Raw genomic sequence first — 22599 nt, 5'->3', positions numbered from 1 at the left:
ACACACTCCCTCCACCTGGCTTCGTCCAATCTTCTCGAACCCCCACGAGAACTCACAGGAACTCCAAAGTAGCGGGTTCCTGGTTCCGAGGCAGCAAGAGCTCCCTATTGCCCGACAGTAAAGGTCAAATATACAATTCAATCAATCCAGCATCACAGCTTAACTCAAATCATCATCTCAATGGTTCGCTGTTGTCATCTTTCAACCATTCTCTCTGGTAAATGCCAGGCATCATTCTGACTGGGCTGTGGCTCTCAACACTTTTCTTCTGTTTTCACTGGGCAGGGAGGTAAAAGATTACCCCCTTTTTAATATTCAAGAGTTATGGAAGGAGACTTCATGATAACAAGTACCTCTTCAGTAGACACAGAACCTGGAAGCTTTGAACTGCTATTCTTTTTCCTTTTGTATGAGAGCAGGCACAGTAGTCCTTCTATCCCAAGAGAGGAAACAAAAAGAAACAACTGATCACCATGGCACATTCCAATACCCCAGTTCTTTCTATCTTAAAAAAGAAAACAAAACAACCACAAACAAAGAGACAGATCAGTATGTTATTTATCATCCTGAGGAAGGATGATCCCAAGTTTGAGGCCAACTTGGGCAACTTTATTTTATCTTTAAATAAAAATTTTAAAAAGGGCTGCAGATGTAGCTCATTGGTAGAGTGCTTATCTAGTATGTGTGAGGCCCTGGGTTTAGTCCTTCCCAAGTACCAGAAAGAAAGAAACAAACAAAACAATCACTGAAACTTTGTTTAAAAAAAAAAAAAATCTACCATTTAGAGATTTGCTTGAATCCAGTAAGTAACATCTTTGCAAGACCAGAAGAGTACATGTCTTGCTTGTGATTCACACTTTCCAGCTGAATCACGTTAGCTAGCTTTCTTAATTCCTGTATGGATACTCCTAAGGGAAATTTTGAAAAAGGAATAGGTGATGTAACTAATTTCAAATCTGGGTACTATAGAGCAGCTAGTCAAATGTCTTATAGGAAACTTTGAATAGCATTAAGAAATGGTCTCTGGAACTGCTCTGTTGCCTTATATGGGATCTGAAGATACTCAGAAAAGTTGGGGTATTTTATGAGGCTTTTGTGTTTTGTATTCTTTCTACTCCATTTTCTTTTTCTTCTTTATCCTTGTTTCTGTATTTGAACATCATGAGAAGTTCAACCCAAATTCTCTGTGAACTGTGAAAAAGATGATAGCTTAGTGACTAGAAAGTTGCTGTTAGTCGCTGCCTGTCTACTGGGAAGAAGAATCACCTATATTTAATCATTTTCCCCTTTTGTTTTTCTTGGTAGTATTCAGATCTATACATTGTTAAATTTGGGGTAGAGAGAAAATCCTATTTAATTTTTTTTTATACCAGAGATTGAACCCAGGGGTGCTTAATCACTGAGCCACATCCCTAGCCCTTTTAAAAAAATACTTAGAGATAGGGTCTCATAAGTTGCTTAGGGCCTCCCTAAGTTGCTGGGGTTTACTTTGAACTTGACATCTTTCTGCCTCAGCCCTCTGAGCTATTGGGATTACAGGTGTGCACCACCACACCTGTCCTTAACTTTTTTATTTTAAGTGACTCAGTTTTTTTTTTTAAATGTACTTTTTAACTATTGATGGATCTTTATTTTATTTATTTATATGCTGTGCTGAGAATTGAACCCAGGGCCTCATACATGCTAGGCAAACACTTTACCACTGAGCCACAACCCCAGCCCTGACTCAGTTATTTTTTATTTGATATTTGAAAAATATTTTGAGAAAGCTTTGATAGAATCCTAAACAAACACCTGCTACTTTTTGGTGGTATGAGGACCATTAGAAGAGTCAGAAAGGAAGACAACACATACCTATTTTGAAATACTTAAAATGGTGAAGACTTCTTATTACAGTTTGTTAAACTCATTTGCAATTTGGAAGTTTTGGGATAAGCCTTCCATAATATTCAGTTGATTTGTTTTTATCTCCATTCTTTTTTCCCTCTCCATTTGACACATTACCACCAGAAATGTTCCTGAGTGGTTTGGAAGGCCTAGTAGAGTGGGAAGAACTTCTCATAGTTTTAAAATCTGTTGGTATTACTTACTTCAGCTACATGAAAATTTATCTTTTAGGATAGGATATTTAATGCATGATATGTTGCATGTATTATACATTAATTTTAAGAAGTATAGTAGAATGGATTTATGAATGGCATGGATATAAATTATTTCTATCTAAATTGCTCTGTTCATTTTTGGATAAAATAATTACTTGCTAGAGCAATATTTTCCTGACATTTTACAAGCCTGAGGGTGAGTTAGAAGGATCTGAACGAATGCCAAGTGTAAAGATTTTTGGAACAACTTGATTTTACTACTTTCCTAGGAGTGTCAGGGGATTAGTTTGATCCTGCTTGAAGTAAAAAGCTGCTTTCTGAAGCCAGTAATTCCATGGAGATTAGTGGTATTAAGGATATTTTTAATTTGGGCCTTAGAAAGCCAGAGGTCTGAGCATTGATTTTACCCTTTCCTTTCTGTATTAATGAATTTAAAATATGTTGTTGATTTGATAGTTGGTTCATGTATTAATAGCTGATTTGGGATTCTTTTCTTTCTTTTTTAAGTTCTGGTTGGACACAATGCCTTTACTTTATTTATTTATTTTTATGTGGTGCTGAGGATCGAAGCCAGTGCCTCGAACGTGCTAGGTGAGCACTGTACTGCTGAGCCACAACGCCAGCCCCTGGTTTGGGATTCTTTAAATTGTGTGTACATTTTTTAAAAATACCTTTATTTTATTTACTTATTTATATGTGGTGCTGAGGATCGAACCCAGGGCGATCGCTCTGCTGCTGAGCCCTAGCCCCAGCTCTGTGTATACATATTTTAATCAAATTTGTTAAAAAACATCATTCTGTCCTTTCATTTGACATATACCAATAGAAAACGGCTATTATTTTAAAAACAGCAAATGTATTTTAATATTTTCATTATTATACAGATGTGGACTGGTAGGAATCTTGTAAGGGACAGGCGAACGACGGAGGAAGAGACCACCAAGAGACCGACTCATGCAACAGCAAAAGGGGGTTTATTGCAGATCCAGCGCGCTGGGGCTCCGTGCTCACTCAAGAAGGGAGAGCGGCCAAGAGCCCCGAGCAGGGGTTAAGCAGTGCTTAAATACACTTTTGGGGGAGGGCGGGGGCTTTGCATACATCAGAGCAAATCATCATGAGGCACGGGAAAATCGAACAACAACTCTCAAACAGGATTTGTACATTCATTGGCGGGAACAGGTCGGGCGGGGGTGATAGGTCAGTCCTAAAGCGGGGTATATATTCAAACTGATTGGTTTAGGCCCTGAGGTGCCTACGTGCTGAGCTGCACTGGGCCCAAGTTGTTAAGCAACTAAGTGGTCAGGGGGAATTCCTACACATATCTAATGGGCAGTCCCGGGAATCATCTTAACAGCTACAGGAATTTCAGGCTTTGAGTGTAGTTTAGAAACTTAACAATACCTGGTCCTTTACATTTTAACTCTGGCTTTGCAGCTTAGAAATTCTACAATACCTGGTCCTTTACATTTTAACTTCAGTTTCTTTTACCCTTTCAATCTTAGATTAGAAAAAATGTTTGTCAAATGTAGATCTTGTCTAATATGAAAATATACCATCTATTTTATTGGTGGTTGTAGTTAACAAAAGTAGTTCAGACAAAAGATTCTAGGCATTTCTGAAATGTTAAAGCTTCTGTTCATGAGACAGTGCCCAGTGATCTTTCTGCTCCATTTTATATTTTTTCATGATGTATTTACCCTTTATTATAAAAGTACAAAATATAAATGGGTATCCTGATTTTTAAAAAGTTTTAATTCAGTGAGTGTTTTTTTGAGGCCTTTTACTCTTAGTAAATATAGTCAGTTTTGAAAATTAAGAGTTATTCTTGGGTGGATATTTTCTGATACTTTGATTAACATTAAATATTTCCTTAGATTAGTGTTGAATTTTGGACTGTTTACAGATACCCAAACTATATCTTCAAATGGCTAGGTAGAAAGTCTTACTAGACCATCCAGTGTGTAATATTTTGCAGATATTTAGTTAGTAAAGATATTCAATTATTATTTGAATAATTGCCCTTTCTTAGTTCTTAAATATACAAATTAATTTCTTGCAACTTTAGTAACTCCCCAATGGTAAATGCTTTTTACCTGGGTGGTTGAATTCAGAGAAGGCACTAAGTTGGCATTACTTATTTCATTTTAATACTTTTAACTGGACCTTCATGATCTTTTTATTCTTTTTTTAATTTTTTTTTTAATATTTATTTTTTAGTTCTTGGCGGACACAACATCTTTGTTTGTATGTGGTGCTGAGGATCAAACCCGGGCCGCACGCATGCCAGGCGAGCGCGCTACCACTTGAGCCACATCCCCAGCCCCATATTCTTTTTTTGTTTTTTTAAATATTTATTTTTTAGTTGTAGTTGGACACAGTCTTTATTTCACTTATTTATTTTATGTGGTGCTGAGGATCAAACCCAGGGCCCCGCACGTGCTAGGTGAGCGCTCTACCGTTGAGCCACAATCCCAGCCCAATCTTTTTATTCTTGATGTTAAAGAGGCAGTGTGATATAGTGGAAAGGAATAAAATTTGTAGTCTCATAGACCTAGGCTTGAATCACTACCTCACCAATTATTAGCTGTTTGATCTTGGAAAATTCCCACAACCTCAACCTTCTTTTTTTGGGCAGCGGGAGTATGGGGATCGAACCCAGAGCACTCTACCACTGAGCTTCATCCCCAGCCCTTTTTATTTTTTATTTTGAAGATAAGTTGCCAAAGCTGGCAATTTCAAACTTGAAATCCTCCTACCTCAGCCTCCTGAGCTACCCACGTAAACCATATCAATGAATAGTAAGTACTTCATAGAATCACATTCCTAAAGGATATTAGGTTGCCTGGTGCATTGTAGACAATAAATGCTAGTTTCTTATCTCCTATAAAGCTCTTTTCAAAGCCACCTTGCTCTTTTCTCTTCCTTTTTCTATTACTGAAACAATGTCATTTGGTATGATTTTTATTTCTCTTTTTCTTTTTTTTTGGTACTGGGGATTGAATCCAGGGGCCTTTTACCACTGAGTGATAACCCCAGCCCTTTTTTAAAAATTTTTGAGACAAGGTTTCATTAAGTTGCTGAGGCTGGCCTCCAACTTGAGATGCTCTTGCTTCAGCCTCCTAAGTTGCTGGAGTTACAGGTGCACTCCATCATGCCTGGCTTGATTCTCTTTTCATTCTTTGTTTCTGAAGTATGTTTATCTTATCTCACAGGGCTGTTGTGAGAGTTAGATATGATAATATATGTGGAAATGCTTAGTACAGTTTCCTGGCATATATCAGGCATTACAAAGATTATGGCATCTTTGGCAGCACATATCCTAAAATTGGAATGATACAGAGAAGATTAACATGGCCCTTGCACAAGGATGATATGCAAATTAGTGAAGCATTCTGTGTTTTTGTATGAGTATGTAACAATCCCACCATATACAACTATAATGTAGCAATAAAAAATGTGAAAAAATGCAAAAAAAAGATTGACATTGAATATGAGATTCATTTTATCTGTGAATACATTTTCTGTCTTGCTTCTGCCTTATCTGTAGTATGTTTGATATTTTTTATGAAGTCTTCCCATTTTGGGGGGGAGGGACACTTTTGTTTAGTCTTACTAGCACTCTAGCTAATACCCATTTCTTTGATTTCCTTTATTGTCATACTTCATACTCTTTCACCACCTGCTCTCATATTAAACCTCTGCTTCCAGATAAACTATAATTCTTCCTTGAAACTGAAAGAGTACCCTCCTACCCAAGCTCTCACAAGTTGTAAATGTTGAAAATATTCAGTGAATATTAGTTGAATAATGATTGAAATGAAAAGCTTTCTTATAGTACTTATCAGTTAAGAGCTTTCTTATGCTTTTAAAGATATCTTGTAAGAAACTGTCATACTCCAGTATAAACAGATGCTTGAATATAGAATGCATTTTGTTGTATTTTTGAGAAACCCATGGTTTGTGTCAGATTCTGGGAAGAAATTTTAAATGTATGTTTTAGAGAAAATTTATTCTCAAGGCATATTTAGTAACAAAAGCATTTTTTTTCCTTTTTTTATATCAAGAGGACCTGTTCCATTATTTTTCTAGTTTAATGATACTCAGACCTGTGTTCTTAAAGCCCCATGTGGTGGTTCAGCAGTCATTTTCTTCTCAGGCCTCTGTTACATTAACCACACATGCTGGAATGTGGTAAACATGCTGCCATTTTGGTCAATGAGAGTAATTCATATGGTCCCAGAGGCATATTCTTTTGTTGTTTTAGGTGGGGTCTTGCTATATTGTTCAGGCTGGCCTTGAACTACTGAACTTAAGTGACCTCTCCTGCCTTAGCTTCCAGAATAGTAAGAGGTAAAAGGATACCTTTAGGTTCTTTTTTCATAAACTTTATTTGATATGTAATATATATAAGTAAAATGCAAGATCTTTTTTAAAAAAGAGTACTACTTCCTGAGTAGTTGGACCATTAGCACATGCCACCTAGCCTGGCTAGCATATTCTTTTTTTGTGGGGGATTAGGGGCTGGACAGGGGTATTAGGGATTAAACCCAGAGGTGCTCTACTACTGAGCTATATTCCTAGCCCTTTTTATTTTAAGACAGAGTCTTACTAATACTTTATCATCATCTATTCATTGTTTTGTTGATGACATTTGGGTTGTTTTTACTTTCTTTTTTTTAATATTTATTTTTTAGTTGTTTTATTTTATTTTATTTTATTTTATTTTATGTGGTGCTGAGAAACCCAGTGACTCATGCATGCTAGGTGAGCATGCTAACACTTGAGCCACATCCCCAGCTCCTGTTTTTACTTTCTTACTGTTTTGAATACTACCTGTTTTCTGGTGTACTATGACCAAAAATTTCTCTTGGTATTTAGGAATATAAATATAAATCCTGTGGGTTATAGGATTAGTAAGCATTGTGTTTTACAAAGTAACACTGTATTTCAAAGAGGTTGTTTTAGTTTACATTCCTATCAGCAGTAGATAAGAAATGAGTTCCTTTTCATTATTAGAAATTTTATTTTAAACTGTGACCCTAATTTCTTTTGGAGAAATAGGTCTATTTAGATTTTTTGTTTTTCTTCCTTGATTATTATTTCTAGCTGGTCAAGAAATCACCTATTTCTTTCTTAGTTTTGTGTGTGTGTTGCACTGGGGATTTAACCCAGGGGTGCTCAATCACTGAGTTATACCACCTGCCTTTTAAAATAATTTTTATTTTGAGACAGGGTCTCACTAAGTTGTCCAGGATGGCCTTGAACACGTGAGCCTCCTGTCTCAGCCTCCCTAGTCACTGGGATTAAAGGTGTGCACCACTACCCCTGACTAAATTTTCAAAATTTTATTAACAGTTTTGTTGTTGTGGTGGTGGGGGTGGTAGAATACACATAACATGAAATTCACCACTCTATTTTTTTTTGCCTCCTGGTGATGATGGTGAAACCCAGAACAAGCACTCTTACCATGGAGCTTTATCTCCAGCCCACCATTTGTAAGTGTACAGTTCAGTAGCATTAAGCACATTTACATTGTTATGCAACCACCACCACTTTCAATCTCTACAACTTTTTTCATACTCCCAAACTGAATTTGCACACATTAAACTATATCTTCCATTTCCCTCCTGTGACAGCTACCATTCTATTTTCTGTCTAGGTGCCTTACATTTGTAAAGTTATACAGTATTTGTCTCTTTGTGACTGATTTATTTCACTTAGTATAATATCCCTAATGTTCATCTCTGTTATAGCATGTGTCAGAATTTCTTCATTTTTTAAAAAGGCCTGATTAATATTCTATCTTTTGTAATTTGTAAAGTACATATATTGGCACATAGTAGATTCACATTAAATATTTATTATTTGATAAGTTAATTTTTTAAATTAACAGAGGAATTAGGAGGTGCTTTTTCTGTGTGCATGGAATAAGAGTCAGTAAATAAAGTTACTCTTATTTTTTATTTTTTGCATAGTAACTGCCTTGATTCCCTTAAGGGGCTTGCTCATTTGGGCTTAGGGAAGACAGGAGGAATGGCATTTATACACGTATATAGTGGATGGGGATGCAATGATGGGCATTGTTTAAATCAGTTACTGAAAAATAATAGAGCTGAGGATGATTTGTCTTGTTCCACTTGGGTTACAGCCACCTGAGATACACACACACACACACACACACACACACACACACTCTCTCTCTCTCTCTCTCTCTCTCTCTCTCTCTCTCTCTAGCTGTGAAGTAGGAGGAGACAAACAGATATATATTCCCACTATTCCCACTCTGCTCCATTTCAGCTCTCCCTGCTCCCACACATACAGCTGCTGCTGCTGACTAATGCTAAGCAAGATGAGGAGCTTGTGTCTTTTAATAGCAGAAGAGAAGAGTAGTATTATGTGGTTTCTGGTTTTCTACTTAGAATGTATTTTAGATTTCTAGAAATTCTATGTTGTTACAGTTTCCAATTCTTTATTGTTCTAACTTGGAGTTTTTAAAAAAGAGAAAGAATTTATTAGTTTTTCTAAATGGAAACTTCATTCCCCAAAATAATATTTATGGTAATCAGGTCTTATATTATGGGAGAGTTTTTAGATTAGAGTAGAAAAATAGTGCCCTTGAAAAAGCAGACTTATAGAAAGGACTCACATTTGCCCTTTTAACTTTGGGAAATTACCTTTTTTGGTTCTAATTCCTTTTTAGAATATATTAATGCTTTAATTTGGGTCCTTCTCCTTTTTCCTCTATAAATCTAATGAGAATGATATTTATTAGCAAATTGATATTATGGAATTGGAACTCCTGGCAAATTTCGCACAACCAAAATGAGAAAATAAGCCAGGTATGGTGCCATATACCTGTAATCCTAGCTACTCAGGAGCCTGAGGCTGGAGGATTGGAAGTTTGAGGCCTCCAACTTAGTAAGACCCTGTCTCAAAAAATAAAAAGGACCAGAGATGTAACTCAGTAGTAGAGCATTCCTGTGATCAGTCCCCCCCATCCCCACACACAGAGAGAAAGAAAAAAAATACTCTTATTTGGAACTTCCCGTTTTTTTTTTTTTTTCAGTTAATAATGCAGTTGTAGTATGTTAGTGTTTATTAGTTCTTATTGACACATTTCTTGGACCCATTGATTGAATTTCTGATTTGAAATGATTATTATTTAAGTTAAAATGAGAGCTTTCAGTTTCGATTTAATTTACTAGGCAAGGATCTTTTTTAAAAAGGTGTTAAGCCATGCTTGGTGGTGCACCTAATTCAGGAGGCTGAGGCAGGTCCAATGTCAAAATCTAAAGAGATTGACTCAAAGTCCTTCTTCTTCTAGTTTCCTATTCTTTCAGTTTCCATTCCCCCCAAAATCAGTACTATACTAGTTTTTGATTCCTTCTAATATTTATGTATGTGCAGGCCAATGCAAAAACATTTTTTTCCTTTATTATGTTCATTTAACAATATTATCTTACTATTTCAATATTTAAAGAACTTCTCTTTTTAAAAATATTTACATATTATCTGTGTTAGCTTTCCGTTACTATGACAGAAACCTGAGACAATCAGTGTATAAAAAGGGAAGATTTATTTTTGCTCACAGTTGCAGCTCATATTCAGTTGGCTTCATTGCTTTTGAGACACTTGGTGGCACAATACAGAATTGTAGTAACATGTGGCAGAGGAAAGCTGCTCACCTCATGGTAGCTGAGAACCAGAGAGACAGAAAGTGGCCAGGACCCAATATAACCCTCAAGGGCATACCCCCTAATAATCTGACTTCCTTCCACTAGGCCCCACTTCTTAAATATTCCATCTCCCAGTAGTGTAAGGCCGAGGACCAAGCCTTGAATACATGGGCCTTTGGGGGTATATTGCAGATCCATACTGTGACAGTCTCATTGTTTAGATAAATTATAACTTATTAAACTAGTGTTCTATTGATGGACAGTTATTATCTTTTGCTCTTATAAATAATATTACATAGATTTGTTCACTCATTTGCAAATATGCTTGTAAGGTAAATTCCTAAAAATTGCCTTACTGAGTCAATTAATATATACTTTTTTTTTAAGTATTGGGGGCTGAAATGAGGGGTGTTTAACCACCAAGCTACATCCCCAGCCCTTTTAATGTTTTATTTTGAGAAGGGTCTTGCTGAGTTGCTTAGGGCCTTCCTAAGTTGCTGAGGATGGTTTTGAACTCTCCATCCTCTTGCCTCAGCCTTCCTAGCCTGTGGGATTATAGACATGCACCACTATGCTTAGCAATATATACATTTTTAATTTTGATAACTTCATTCTAGTTGTCCCACATGTATTGCACAAATTTACATTCTTATTAGGTGCAGGGTCATGTGTACCTGTTGTCCCAGCTACTCAGGGGGCTGAGACAAGAGAATCACAGGACTCCTAAAGTTTGAGACCAGCCTGGACAATACAATGAAACCCTTCATATAAAAAAAATTTTTTTTTTAATTTTACATTCTTGCTTAGATATGAGAGGATCTTTTTCTGTAGCCTTACTACTAATGTATATGATCATCATTTTGGATGTTTGCCATTCTGAAGAGGGGTAAAAGGTATTTTAGTGGTCTCAATTTGCATAAAATAGGTTAGATTTAATATTTTTGCTATTCTGGGAACTGAACCCAGGAGCACTCTACCACTGAACTACATTCTCAGCCCTTTTTATCTTTTATTTTGAGATAGATTCTTGCTAAGTTGCCTAAGTTAACCTGAAACTTGAGTTCCTCCTGCTTCAGTCTCCTAAGTTGCTGGAATTATAGGTGTACATCACTGTACCCGGCTATAATATTTTTTTAAAAAAGGAATTAAAAAAAATCAACTAGGGCTGCGGATGTGGCTCAAGTGGTAGCGCGCTCGCCTGGCATGCGTGTGGCCTGGGTTCGATCCTCAGCACCACATACAAACAAAGATGTTGTGTCCGCCGAAAACTAAAATAAATAAATAAATAAATATTTTTAAAAAAATTTTTTAAAAAATCAACTAGTATTTCAGGGCTTATAATATCAATAAAAAGCAGTCCTTTTTGGATTTGGGGTTGTAGCTTAGTGGTAGAGCACTTGCCTGGCACATGTGAGGCACTGGGTTCAATCCTCAGCATCACATAAAAATAAATAAATAAAGGTATTATGTCCATCTACAACTTAAAGGTAGGGGGGCAGATCTTGCCTCCTGCCCTACCTCCCCAACTTCCTATTCTATCTAGTTTCTATGGGTCACATAGTGTTTCTTTTGATATTAGCTTTCATATTTCTGAATAAAATGATTATACTGATATCTTAATCTTTTCAATTTTAGACATTTTTTGGAAAATGAAGATTTATTTTGCTTTCATTTTCTACCCTCTTTATTCTCCCTTGTCCTCTGATTCTGTTGATAGGTAGATTTTGTAACCATCTCTATTTTAAATTTAAAATAACCAGAAATACCTTTGTGTACAACCCAGTTAGGTCTTTGTTAGTGTGTCAGGTCCTTATACTTGCCAATGTGAAAAGTTCATGCACTCCAATGCTGGAAAATTATACCTTCTTTGTCCTTAGAGTACTTCAGGGCATTTTGATTTAGATGATAGTATATCATCTAAATAAATGGAATTGGCATTCTAAAGCTCTGATAGTACTTGTAATTAATGAAGTATTCCTAGTAACACATGGTCTTGGTAGTATTATTTTTTGTAATTCTGGAACCTTTTAGTTTTATAGAATAATCTTTAATTACAGTTAATATCAGCCAGTGTTTATTGAGTGATTGTCAATATGTGTCACACATTGTTCTATGTGCTACATCTGTATGAACTCATTTAATCATGTAATAACCCTGTGAGGAAGATGCTAGCACCAGTTGCATTTTATAGATGAAGAAACTGAGACATAGGAGCTAGGTATCTTGCTTTAAGTCAGTTGCCAGGAAATGGTGGAACTGGAGTGGAAACCTAGGTAGTTTCCCTCCAGAACTATCACTTATTCATTCAGTTGCACTGAGTCTATAATATGATGTACTAATCCTCATCAGAGTATGTGCTTTGGTTTGATTTTCCACTAGTGATGATGGATTTATACCAATTCATCCATATTTAACATTTCTCATCCCTTTTTCTTTTATTCCCCTTCAAATCTACATATTCTTGGAAATATTTTAAGTACTTTTTAAATTTTTCTAATTGTGGTAGAACTTCATAATACTAAGTTTATCATCTTAATCATTTTAAAATATATAGTTCAGTAGGGTTTTTAATAGATTCACATGGTTGTGCCACAGATCTTCACTGTTTTTATCTTGCAAAACTGAAACCCTACACCCACTAAATAGCATCCCATTTAATTCTTAACCTCTACCCCTGGTATCAGTCATTCTGTTTTCTATTTTTTATGAGTTTTACTATTTTACATACCTAATGTAAGAAAAATCATGCAATATTTGTTTTTTTGTTGCTGACTTATTTCACTTATTTTTTTAATAATCTTGTTTTTTTAAAGATTTTTTTTAGTTGTTGATAGACCTTTATTTTATTTATTTATACGTGGTGCTGAGAATTGAACCCAGTGCCTCACACATGCCAGGCAAGTGTGTTACCACTGAACCCAGCCCTAGCCCATTTCACTTATCTTAATGTCTTCAAATTTCATCCATGATATAGCATGTGACAGGATTTCTTTTTAAAGACTGAAAAATATTCCAGTGTATGCAAATGCCACATTTTGTTTCTTCATTTGTCCATTGATGGACATTGAGTTGCTTCTACCTCTTGGCTATTGTGAATAATGCTACAGTGAACCCATGTGAGCAAATATCTTTTTGATATTCTGCTTTCATTTCTTCTATATGTATACCCAGAGGTGGAATTGCTGGATCATAGGATAGTTCTATTTTTAATTTCTTGAAAATATTCCAAACCCTACACCCACTAAATAGCATCCCATTTAATTCTTAACCACTGTTCTGTAGTTCTACCATTTTTACATTCCCAACAACGCACGTTTTAAAATTTTCCACATTTTCACCCACACTTATTTTCTTTTAGGTGCTGGTGATTGAACCCAGGACCTTGTGCATTCCAAGCATGCACTCTACCACTGAGCTACACCATCAATTCCTACCCATGGTTAATTAATTTTCTTTCTTTCTTTCTTGTGCTGAGTATCAGTCCCAGGGCCTTCTACATGCTAGGCAGGTGTTCTATCATTGAGCCACACCTCCAGCACCCCTTCTTGTAGCAGCTATTCTAATGGGTGTTAACTGATATCTCATTGTGGGTTTAATTTGCATTCTTTTGATGACTATGGTATTGAGTATTTTTTATATGCTTGTTGGTCATCAGTATATCTTCTCTGGAGAAATATCTATTTAAGTCCTTTACCTACTTTAAAATGGGTTTCTTGGGGGTTTGTTGTAGTTGTTGAGTTTTAAGAGTACTTTATATAATGGGGATATTAACCTTTTATCAGATACATGATTTGCAAGTATTTTCTTCAATTAATTGTCTTTTCATTGTAGTTTTTCCTTTGACACACATAGTTTTTAAGTTTGAAGTAGTTCCATTTTATCTATTTTTGCTTTGTTTGCATGTGCTTTTAGTATCATATCCAAGAAATCATTGCCAAATCCAATTTCATGAGATTTTCCCCTTATATTTTCTTCTAGGAGTTTTACAGTTTTAGGTCTTATATTTGGCTGTTTGGTCTACCATCATCATCATCATCGTTATCGCCATCATTTTGTAGTACTGGGAAAGGAGCCCAAGGCCTCAGGCATGCTGGGCAAGGGTTTTACTACTGAACTACATCACAGTTCTCTATGTTAATTTATATTTTAATTAATTAATTCATAGCTTAATTTTGTTAATTTTGAATTTTTCAAATTTATTTATTTATTTATAAATACACGCCAACAGTGGAATGCATTACAAGCCTTATTACACATATAGAGCAGAATTTTTCCTATCTTTGTATATAAAGTATGTTCACACCAATTTATGCCATTATACATGTACTCTTTTTTTTGCATTATAATTCTTAATACATATACCACAATTTTTTTAATCTTTATTTTTATATGGTGCTGAGGATCGAACCTAGTGTCTCACACATGGTAGGCGAGCGCTCTACCTCCAAGCTACAACCCCAGCCCCTATACTACAATTTTTCATATCTCTGTTTGTATATAAGGTATGTTGGCACCAAATTCAAGCCTTCATACATGTATTTTTTATAATGATGACCATCACATTCCACCATCCTTGCTAATCCCCTTCCCCTTCCTTTCCCTCCTACTTATCTTCCCTATCTAGAATTAATCTAATCCTCCCATGCTCTCCCTCCCTACCCCACTTGAGTCACCCCCTTATATCATTTGTTTTTTTGGGATTGGCTAACTTTACTTAAGTATTATCTTCTCCAACGCCATCCATTTACCTGCAAATGCCATGATTTTGTTCTTTTTAGTGCTGAGTAATATTCATTGTGTATAAATGCCACATTTTTTATATTTATATTTTAATTAATTAATTAAAAATTGCTTTTTGTTGTTGTTGTTTTTGTGCTAGGGATTGAACCCAGGGGTGCTTGACTACTGAGATACATCCCCAGCCTTTTTTTTATATTTTATTTTGCGATAGGGTCTTACTAAGTTGCTTAGGGCCTTACTAAATTGCTGAGGCTGGCCTTGAACTTGCAATCCATTGTCTCAACTTCTTGAATTGCTGGGATTATAGGCATGGTCCACCATCCCAGCTCAAGTTAATTTCTTTTTAATTGTAGATGGACACAATATCTTTATTTTATTTATTTATTATTTAATTTATTTATTTTCTATGTGGTGCTAAGGATCAAACCCAGGGCCTCACACATGCTAGGCAAGAGTTCTACTACGGAGCTACAACCTCAGCCCTCAGATTAATTTTTATATATAGATTAGAGTAGAGTCCAAGTTCAGGCATATGTTCAGTTTTCTTGGAACTATTTGTGTTGAAGAGATGATTCTTTCCCCATTAAATGGTGTTGGTACCCTGTTGAATATCTTTTGGCCATGTTTACAACGATTTATTTCCAAGCTTTTTATTTTGTTTCATTGGTCTAGATATCTATATTTATGCTAATACCATAAATACCAGTTTTGATAACTATGGTTTTATAATATGTTTTGAAATTAGGAAATGTGAGGCCTCTACCTTCATTCTTTTTCACGATTACTTTGGCTGTTGGGTGTTTATTACTGAAATTTGGAAAAAATATGCATAATAGTCACTTAATTTGTGACTATTTAAGCCACATCCCCTGACCTTTTATATATTTTATTTAGTAAGGACAACTTTTTTTTTAGAGAATTTTTTTTTAATATTTATTTTTTAGTTCTTGGCGGACACAACATCTTTGTTGGTATGTGGTGCTGAGGATCGAACCCAGGCCGCACGCATGCCAGGCAAGCGAGCTACCACTTGAGCCACATCCCCAGCCCCTAGTAAGGACAACTTTGACTAAATATAACTTGTTATTTTTTGTTGCTTATTTATAGAATTAAAATTATAGCTATCCTTGTAGGTTTAAAGTGGTATCCTATTTTGGTTTTGATTTGCATTTCCCTAATGACTAATATATCAAGCATCTTTTCAAGTATCTATTGGCCATTTATACATTTTCACTGTCTAATCATATCACTACCCACTTTAAAATTGGGTGATTTGTCTTTTTCATTTTATTTGTTATATTTATGTTTTGGTGATATGGGGATTGAACCCAGGGCCTCATGCAAACACTACCACTGAGCTACATTTCTCTATTTGTCTTTTTAATCTTGAATCCTAAGAGTATTTTGTATATTCTATATATTCTGGATACAAGTTCCTTATCTAATGTATGATTTGCGTATATTTTTCTCCCTCTATTCTGTTGGCTTTTTTTTCCTTTGTACCAGGGATTGAAACCAGGGTTGCTTAACCACTAAGCCACATCCCCTCACCTTTTATATATTTTATTTAGTGACAGGGTCTTGCTGAGTTGTTTAGGACTTCACTAAATTGCTAAGGCTGGCTTTAAACTCACAATCCTCCTGCCTCAGCCTCCTGAGCTGCTGAGATTACAGGTGTGTACCTCCACACCCAGCCTCTTTTTACCTTCTTGATGCTGTCCTTTGATGCCCAGAAGTTTTTAATTTTGGGGTGGTGGTGGTGAGTACCAGGGATTGAACTCAGGGGCACTTGGCCACTGAGCCACATCCCTAGCCCTATTTTGTATTTTATTTAGAGACAGGGTCTCACTGAGTTGCTTAGTGCCTTGCCATTGGCTGAGGCTGGCTTTGAACTCTTGATCCTCCTGTCTCAGCCTTCTGAGCCACTGGGATTATTAGGTGTGTGTCACTGTGCCCAGCTAAAGGGTTTTAATTTTGATGAAATCCAATTAATCTATTTTTCTTTTGTTGCTTGTATTTTAGGCATATCTAATGATCTATTGCTTCATCAATGGTTATAAAGATTTGTTCCTCCCCCCCTTTTTTTCTAAGCATTTTATATAGTTTTAGCTTTTACATTTGGTTCTTTGATTAATTTTAAGATGATTAGGAAATTTAAAAATTGTGGTTAAATACACATGATATAAATTTACCATCTAGGCCAAATGTGGTAGCATTCACCTATGGTCCCAGATACTCAGGAGGTTGAAGCAGGAGGATCATCTGAGCCTAGGAGTTTCGGACCAGGCTGAATGAGACATAATAAGACTATCTATTTAAAAAATTTTATTTTGCCGTCTTAACTATTTTTAGATGTATAGTTCAGTTGTATTGATGCACAGTTATATTGTTGTGCAGCTGTCACCACCTTTCATGTCCAGAGTTCTTTTATCTTGCAAAACTGAAACTGGATACCCATTAAGCAATAATTCTCCCTTTCCTGTCAACCCCCAGCCACTACCATTTGATTCTACTTTTTGTTTTTATGAATTTGACTGGGTTAGTCAAATCTCATGTAAGTAGAATCTTAGAGCATTTGTTTTTCTGTGAATGGCTTATTTCACTTATTATAATGTCCTTTAAATTTATCTATCTTGTAACGTACATAGAATTTCTTTTCTTTTCTTTTTTTTAAATTAGTAGTTGTAGATGGATAGCATGTCTTTATTTATTTAGTTTTGTATGTGGTGCTACGGATAGAACCCAGTGCCTCACACACACTAGGCAAGTGCTCTGCCACTGAGCTACAGCCCCAGACCAGAATTTCTTTTCTTTAAAGAGTTAATGGCTGACTGAGTGCCATGGTGCACGCCTGTAATCCCAGCAGCTCAGGATACTGAGCCAGGAGGATCGCAAGTTCAAAGCCAACCTTAGCAAAAGCAAGGGCCTAAGCAACTCAATGAGACCCTGTCTTAAATAAAACACAAAATAAGGCTGGAGATGTGTTTCAGTGGTTAAGTGCCTCTGAGTTCAGTCCCTAGTACTCCCCAAAAAGGTTGAATGGCTGGATGTGGTGGTGGTGTGTGTGTAATCCCAGCAACTTGGGAGGCTGAGGCAGGAGGGTCTCTAGTTCAAAGCCAGCCTCAGCAACTTAGTGAGACCCTGTCTCAAAATTAAAAGGACTGAGGCTGTGGCTTAGTGGTTAAATACCTCTGGGTTCAACTCCTGGTACCAAAAAAAAAAAAAAAGTTGAATAATATTTTATTATGTGTATGTACCACATTTTGTTTATCCATCGTCAGTAGACATTTAAATTGCTTCCACCGTTTGGTCATTGTGACTAATGTATAATGAACATGGGTATGCAAATAACTCTTTGAGAATCTTTCATTTGTTTTGCATTTTGAGATAATTCTTTATATTATAAATAAATATAAAATTGTTTTGCAAATTGAGGTAATTCTTATATGTGATAATGCACATTCTAAAGTATGGGAAGTCTTAATTTTTAACAACTCCAGTTTTTCCTTTTATGGATTTTATGGATTTTATGGTTTGTGTTTTGAAGTGTGTTGTTGATGATGTTTTTTTTCTTCAGTGCATTTTCTAGGAATATTACAGTTGGATCTATGATCCATTTTGAGCCAAATTTTGTATATGGATTAAGGTAAAGGTCTAAGTTCATTTTTATTCATTAAGACATCTAGTTGAAAAGACTTCTTTCCCCACTGAAATGGGGGAAAATCATTTGAACCGGGATCTGGGGATACAGCTTAGTGCTTGCCTAGCATACCTGATGTTCTGGGTTCCATCCCCAGCACTGTGAATACCAGAAGGCTTTGTGTGTGTGTGTGTGTGGGGGGGTTTTCATGACTTTCCTCACCTTGGGTGAAACTGCTTTTCCTACTGACTTGAGGGTGTGTGTTGCAAGATCCTCTGATCTTGTTCTTATCCCAGATTCAGTGGTTTCTTGTGAAAAACTATAGAGAGAGTAATTTTTGAAAAAAGTTTGAAGACAAGAAGATATTCCATGTCAATATCTAGGGGAACACTATTCCTGGAAGAGGGAAAGCTTTAAGGACCCCAGGGTATAAATATATCTAGAGTATAAAAGGGATGATAAAGGGGTTAGTATGGCTTCAGTGAATTATCTCAGTTCAGGGAAGGGTAGTAGGACAGGGGATCAAAAAGGTAAGGGAAAATGGAGGCAGAGAGGTACATTTGATAAGACCATTAAGGCCATTCTAAGGACTTTGGCTTTTAATTTTAATGAAATGAACCTTGAGCAGCAGAGTTGCTTATAATCTGTCTTATAATTTTAAAAGCCACCATAGTGAAATAGAAGCCAAAGGTGGCAGAAGACTCAGGATGCCAGTTAGGAGGCTATTATCATTCTGATTCAGTAGTGCAGGTGAGTGATGATTGTGACTTAGGGGTAGTAGCAGTGAAGGTGAGAAGTGGTCTAGTTCTGGGTGTGTTTTAAAGATAGAACACAGCATTTCTTCTGATGAACTGGAGGTGATTGGGAGCAAATGGATTCAGGTCTTTTGTATTTTAAGGGAATTTTCCTACATATGGTCTGTGAATCCTCTTCCATTACCTTTATTGAGTCATAATTTTTGAGTTCTTATGTTAGATTTGAGTTATCCTTATATTGGATCATTTTTTTGTGTGCTTTAACATTATCTTCTAATTGCTTTAATCTCTCTTTTTTCTCTTTTTTCTGCTCTTTTTCATTCTATTCATTCTATTTCATCTGTTGCTTAGCATTTCTGCCTTTTTATTAGATCTATAATCAGTGGTGTTTTTCAGTTTTTCTTTAACTTTGCAATTTACTTTCTTTTTGTTCAGTATATAATGTTTATTTTCTAGTTTATATGAGTTCTATGATCCTAATTATTCTTTCTATACCCAGAAATTTTTGAGAAGGATCTTTAAAATGTTTAGTAATATGGGGGCTGGAGTTGTAGCTCAGTGGTAGAGTATTTGCCTAGCACGTGTGAGGCAATAGGTTCGATCCTCAGAACCATATAAAAGTAAATAAATGATATAATTATTTTCATCTACAACTAAAAAAAAATTAAAATGTTTAGTAAGCCGAGTGCAGTGGCATATTCCTACAATCCCACTGGCTTGAGAGGCTGAGGCAGGAGGATCGATAGTTCAAAGCCAGCCTCAGCAAAAGTGATGTGCTAAAAAACTCAGTGAGACTCTGTCTGTAAATAAAATACATAATAGGGGGCCTGGGGTTGTGGCTCAGCGGTAGAAGGCTCACCTAGCACGTCCAAGGCCCTGAGTTTGATCCCCAGTACCAAATAAAAATAAATAAGTAAAATAAAGGTATTGTGTCAACTACAACTAAAAAATAAATATTAAAAAATATTAAAATATACACAAAATAGGGCTGGGGATGTGGCTCAGTGGTTGAGTGCTCCTGAATTCAATCCCTTGATAAAGGGTTGGGGTACCCCCCCACCCCAAAAAAAGTTTTAGTAATAAGGAAAAATAGATTTTATATTTTTACAACTTAGAGAAGCTTCCTCCAGTATTGACTAATCACATTTTTTTTTTAAAGAGAGAGAGAGAGAGAGAAAGAAAGAGAATTTTTTAATATTTATTTTTTAGTTCTCGGCAGATACAACATCTTTGTTATGTGGTGCTGATGATCGAACCCGGGCCGCACACATTCCAGGCAAGCGCGCTACCGCTTGAGCCACATCCCCAGCCCGACTAATCACATTTTGATGTTTTGATTTTCCATATTAAAATCGTTTTGCACTTTCCCCAACTTGCACCACCCAAGTTTCTTGCAGCTATATTTAAGCTGAGAAACCCGAGAAGCTAAATTCTAGGGAAAGAGAAAAGTCCCTTGATTTGGATAGGAAGATCAGGTGGTAAGATCTTAGGGAGTGATAAAAGGCAATATTTTAGTTTGTGAAGCATTGATGAGGATGAAATATTTGAGGCAGATACAAAAGAAGATAAAGAAAATATGGGCTGGGGCTGTAGCTCAGCAGCAGAGCACTTGCCTAGCATGTGTAAAGCACTGGGTTCCATCCTTAGCACCACATAAAAATAAAACAAATAAAATAAAGGCATTCTATCTACAACTATTAAAAAAAATTTAAAAAAAAAATAAAACATGCTTTCTAAACTAATATGATCTGATTCAAAGACTGTTTTCTTGAGAAAAATAGTGCTTTTCAACATGTACATTCTTTATAGAGCACTTAAAAAAGAGTAGAGAAAAATAAAACCTGTGGACATTGCTTAGAAATTTCACATAGACATTACTCTAATGGTAAATGTGTTTTTGTATTTTTCCCTTTAGAATCTCTCTGGAAAAAGAGCCATGACTATCTGCAATGATACTTCCTGACAAGAAGTTGATACAACCGAAGGAAAGGCGATTAACAGCTAGTGAACAGAATTTCATACAACCAAGATTTTTGCCCACTCTAAAATCAGAGATAATCTCAGAGCCTGGACAAGGCAAAAAAATACTTTTCATCTGTAGTTTTTGAAATCAAAGAAACTGCAATGTCTAGGAAACAAAGCCAGAAGGGTAAGATTTCATGTGAGCATAAATTGTTAAAATAATTTTAGTGGGTTAGAGATATAGCCCAGTGGCAGAGAACTTGCCTAGCATGTGTAAGGATCTGGATTTGATCTCCAGTACCACATTTAAAAAAAAAAAAAAAAAAAAAAAAAAAGGAAAGAAAGTAGTTGTGGAGCAGTGATCCCCGTTTATATGTATGTATTTAAAAACTATTCTTTTAATAATGTGTTTCAAATGATTTTGCAAAGTATTTGTGGATATTAGGTTATAGTAATTTTGTGTATTACTAGTCTGAGAATTAATTTGTGTAGCAATTGCTTTTCTATTCATGCACCTTAGCAAATTGTAATAAACTTTCAGGAAAGCCAAATGCAACCTGATGGTGCGTATTTGGAGAGTGAACATATGTTAGGGAGATATGGTAGGAGATGACTTCCTGCAAGACATTCTGTATTCCCAAAGAAAGGAAATGGAATAAGAGTAAATGCTTCCAGTTTTTGTTTCCTTCTTTACTTTTCCTTCCAGGATTGCTACTCTAGCTTCTCTAGCCTTCTTTTATTTTAAAGTAAAATAAAAGATGCAAAGAGTAAGAAAGTATCAAAAGTAGTTATAATGAAGAGAAGGACAACAAAGGCTCTTTTCAACTTTCCTAGAGAAGCTACAAAAATTGAAAAGGACAAATTCAGCAATAGTGCTACATCTATTGTGCATAACTGGAATATATTCATTAAAAGAATGACTGTAGGGCGCGGATGTGGCTCACATTAGTGGTACAGCGCTTGTCTAGCATGTGTGAGACCCTGAGTTCAATTCTCAGCACCACATAAAAATGAATAAATAAAGATATTGTACCCAACTTGAACCAAAAATAAATAAAATTAAAACAAAGAATGACCACATAGGTATCTTTACCTCCCTGCAATTGATTAATTAACTAATTATTGATACTGAACCCAGGAGTACTATACCACTGAGCTGCATCCCCAATCCTTTTTTATTTTTAATTTTGAGACAGTATATCACTAAGTTGCTGAGGCTGACCTTGAACTTGTGATCTTCCTGCCTCAGCCTCCTGCATTAGAATTTTCAATTTAAAGTTAATGTTCTTTATTGTGGGTTTTTTCTTTTCTTTCTTTTTTTTTTTTTTTTGGTATGTTGTTGTTGTTGTGTGTTTTGTTTGTTGTTGTGGTTGTTCTAAGGAATGAACCCAGAGGTGCTGTACCTCTAGGCTATATCCCCAGCACTTTTTATTTTGAGACAGGCTCTAGCTAAGTTGCTTAGAACCTTGCTAAATGGCCTTGAACTTGCCATCCTCCTGCCTCAGCTTGCTGAGTCTCTGGGATTATAGGTATGCACCACTACACCTGGCTCAGTATTCTTTAATTCCAAACAAAACTTCATAGATTTAGATCCCACGTGTTAAATATGAAGGAAATTCATTTCGACTTGGCAATTTAAAAACCTCCTTATAAGAAAATAATATACTATGCTGGGCACAGTGATGCACTCTTCTCAGCAGCTTAGATCCTTTGCTAAGTATCCA

At 35.8% G+C, this 22599-nt stretch overlaps 1 protein-coding gene and 1 non-coding gene across 5 annotated transcripts in view; both read left to right on the top strand.

Moving 5' to 3' along the window:
• Spats2 (spermatogenesis associated serine rich 2) overlaps positions 1–22599 on the top strand; it is a 108389-nt gene that overhangs the window by 41670 nt on the left and 44120 nt on the right. For 2 of the 4 annotated variants that reach the window (XM_077798595.1, XM_077798596.1), the window contains exons 2-3: positions 2610–2693; positions 20829–21062. In XM_077798595.1, coding sequence (XP_077654721.1) covers positions 21038–21062 — 25 coding nt within the window. In that variant the 5' untranslated portion in view covers positions 2610–2693; positions 20829–21037. Of the gene's footprint in view, positions 1–2609; positions 2694–13136; positions 13218–20828; positions 21063–22599 lie in introns of all 4 variants that reach the window. The other 2 variants (XM_077798597.1, XM_026407101.2) reach the window with 2 other exon arrangements.
• Positions 5401–5504, top strand: LOC113195522 (U6 spliceosomal RNA). The gene has a single exon (XR_003302413.1). It is a non-coding gene; the product is annotated as a U6 spliceosomal RNA (small nuclear RNA).

This window comes from Urocitellus parryii, chromosome 5, assembly GCF_045843805.1.
Source record: "Urocitellus parryii isolate mUroPar1 chromosome 5, mUroPar1.hap1, whole genome shotgun sequence".
Classification (NCBI taxonomy): Eukaryota; Metazoa; Chordata; class Mammalia; order Rodentia; family Sciuridae; genus Urocitellus; species Urocitellus parryii.
This window is presented reverse-complemented; position numbering and strand designations above follow the sequence as displayed.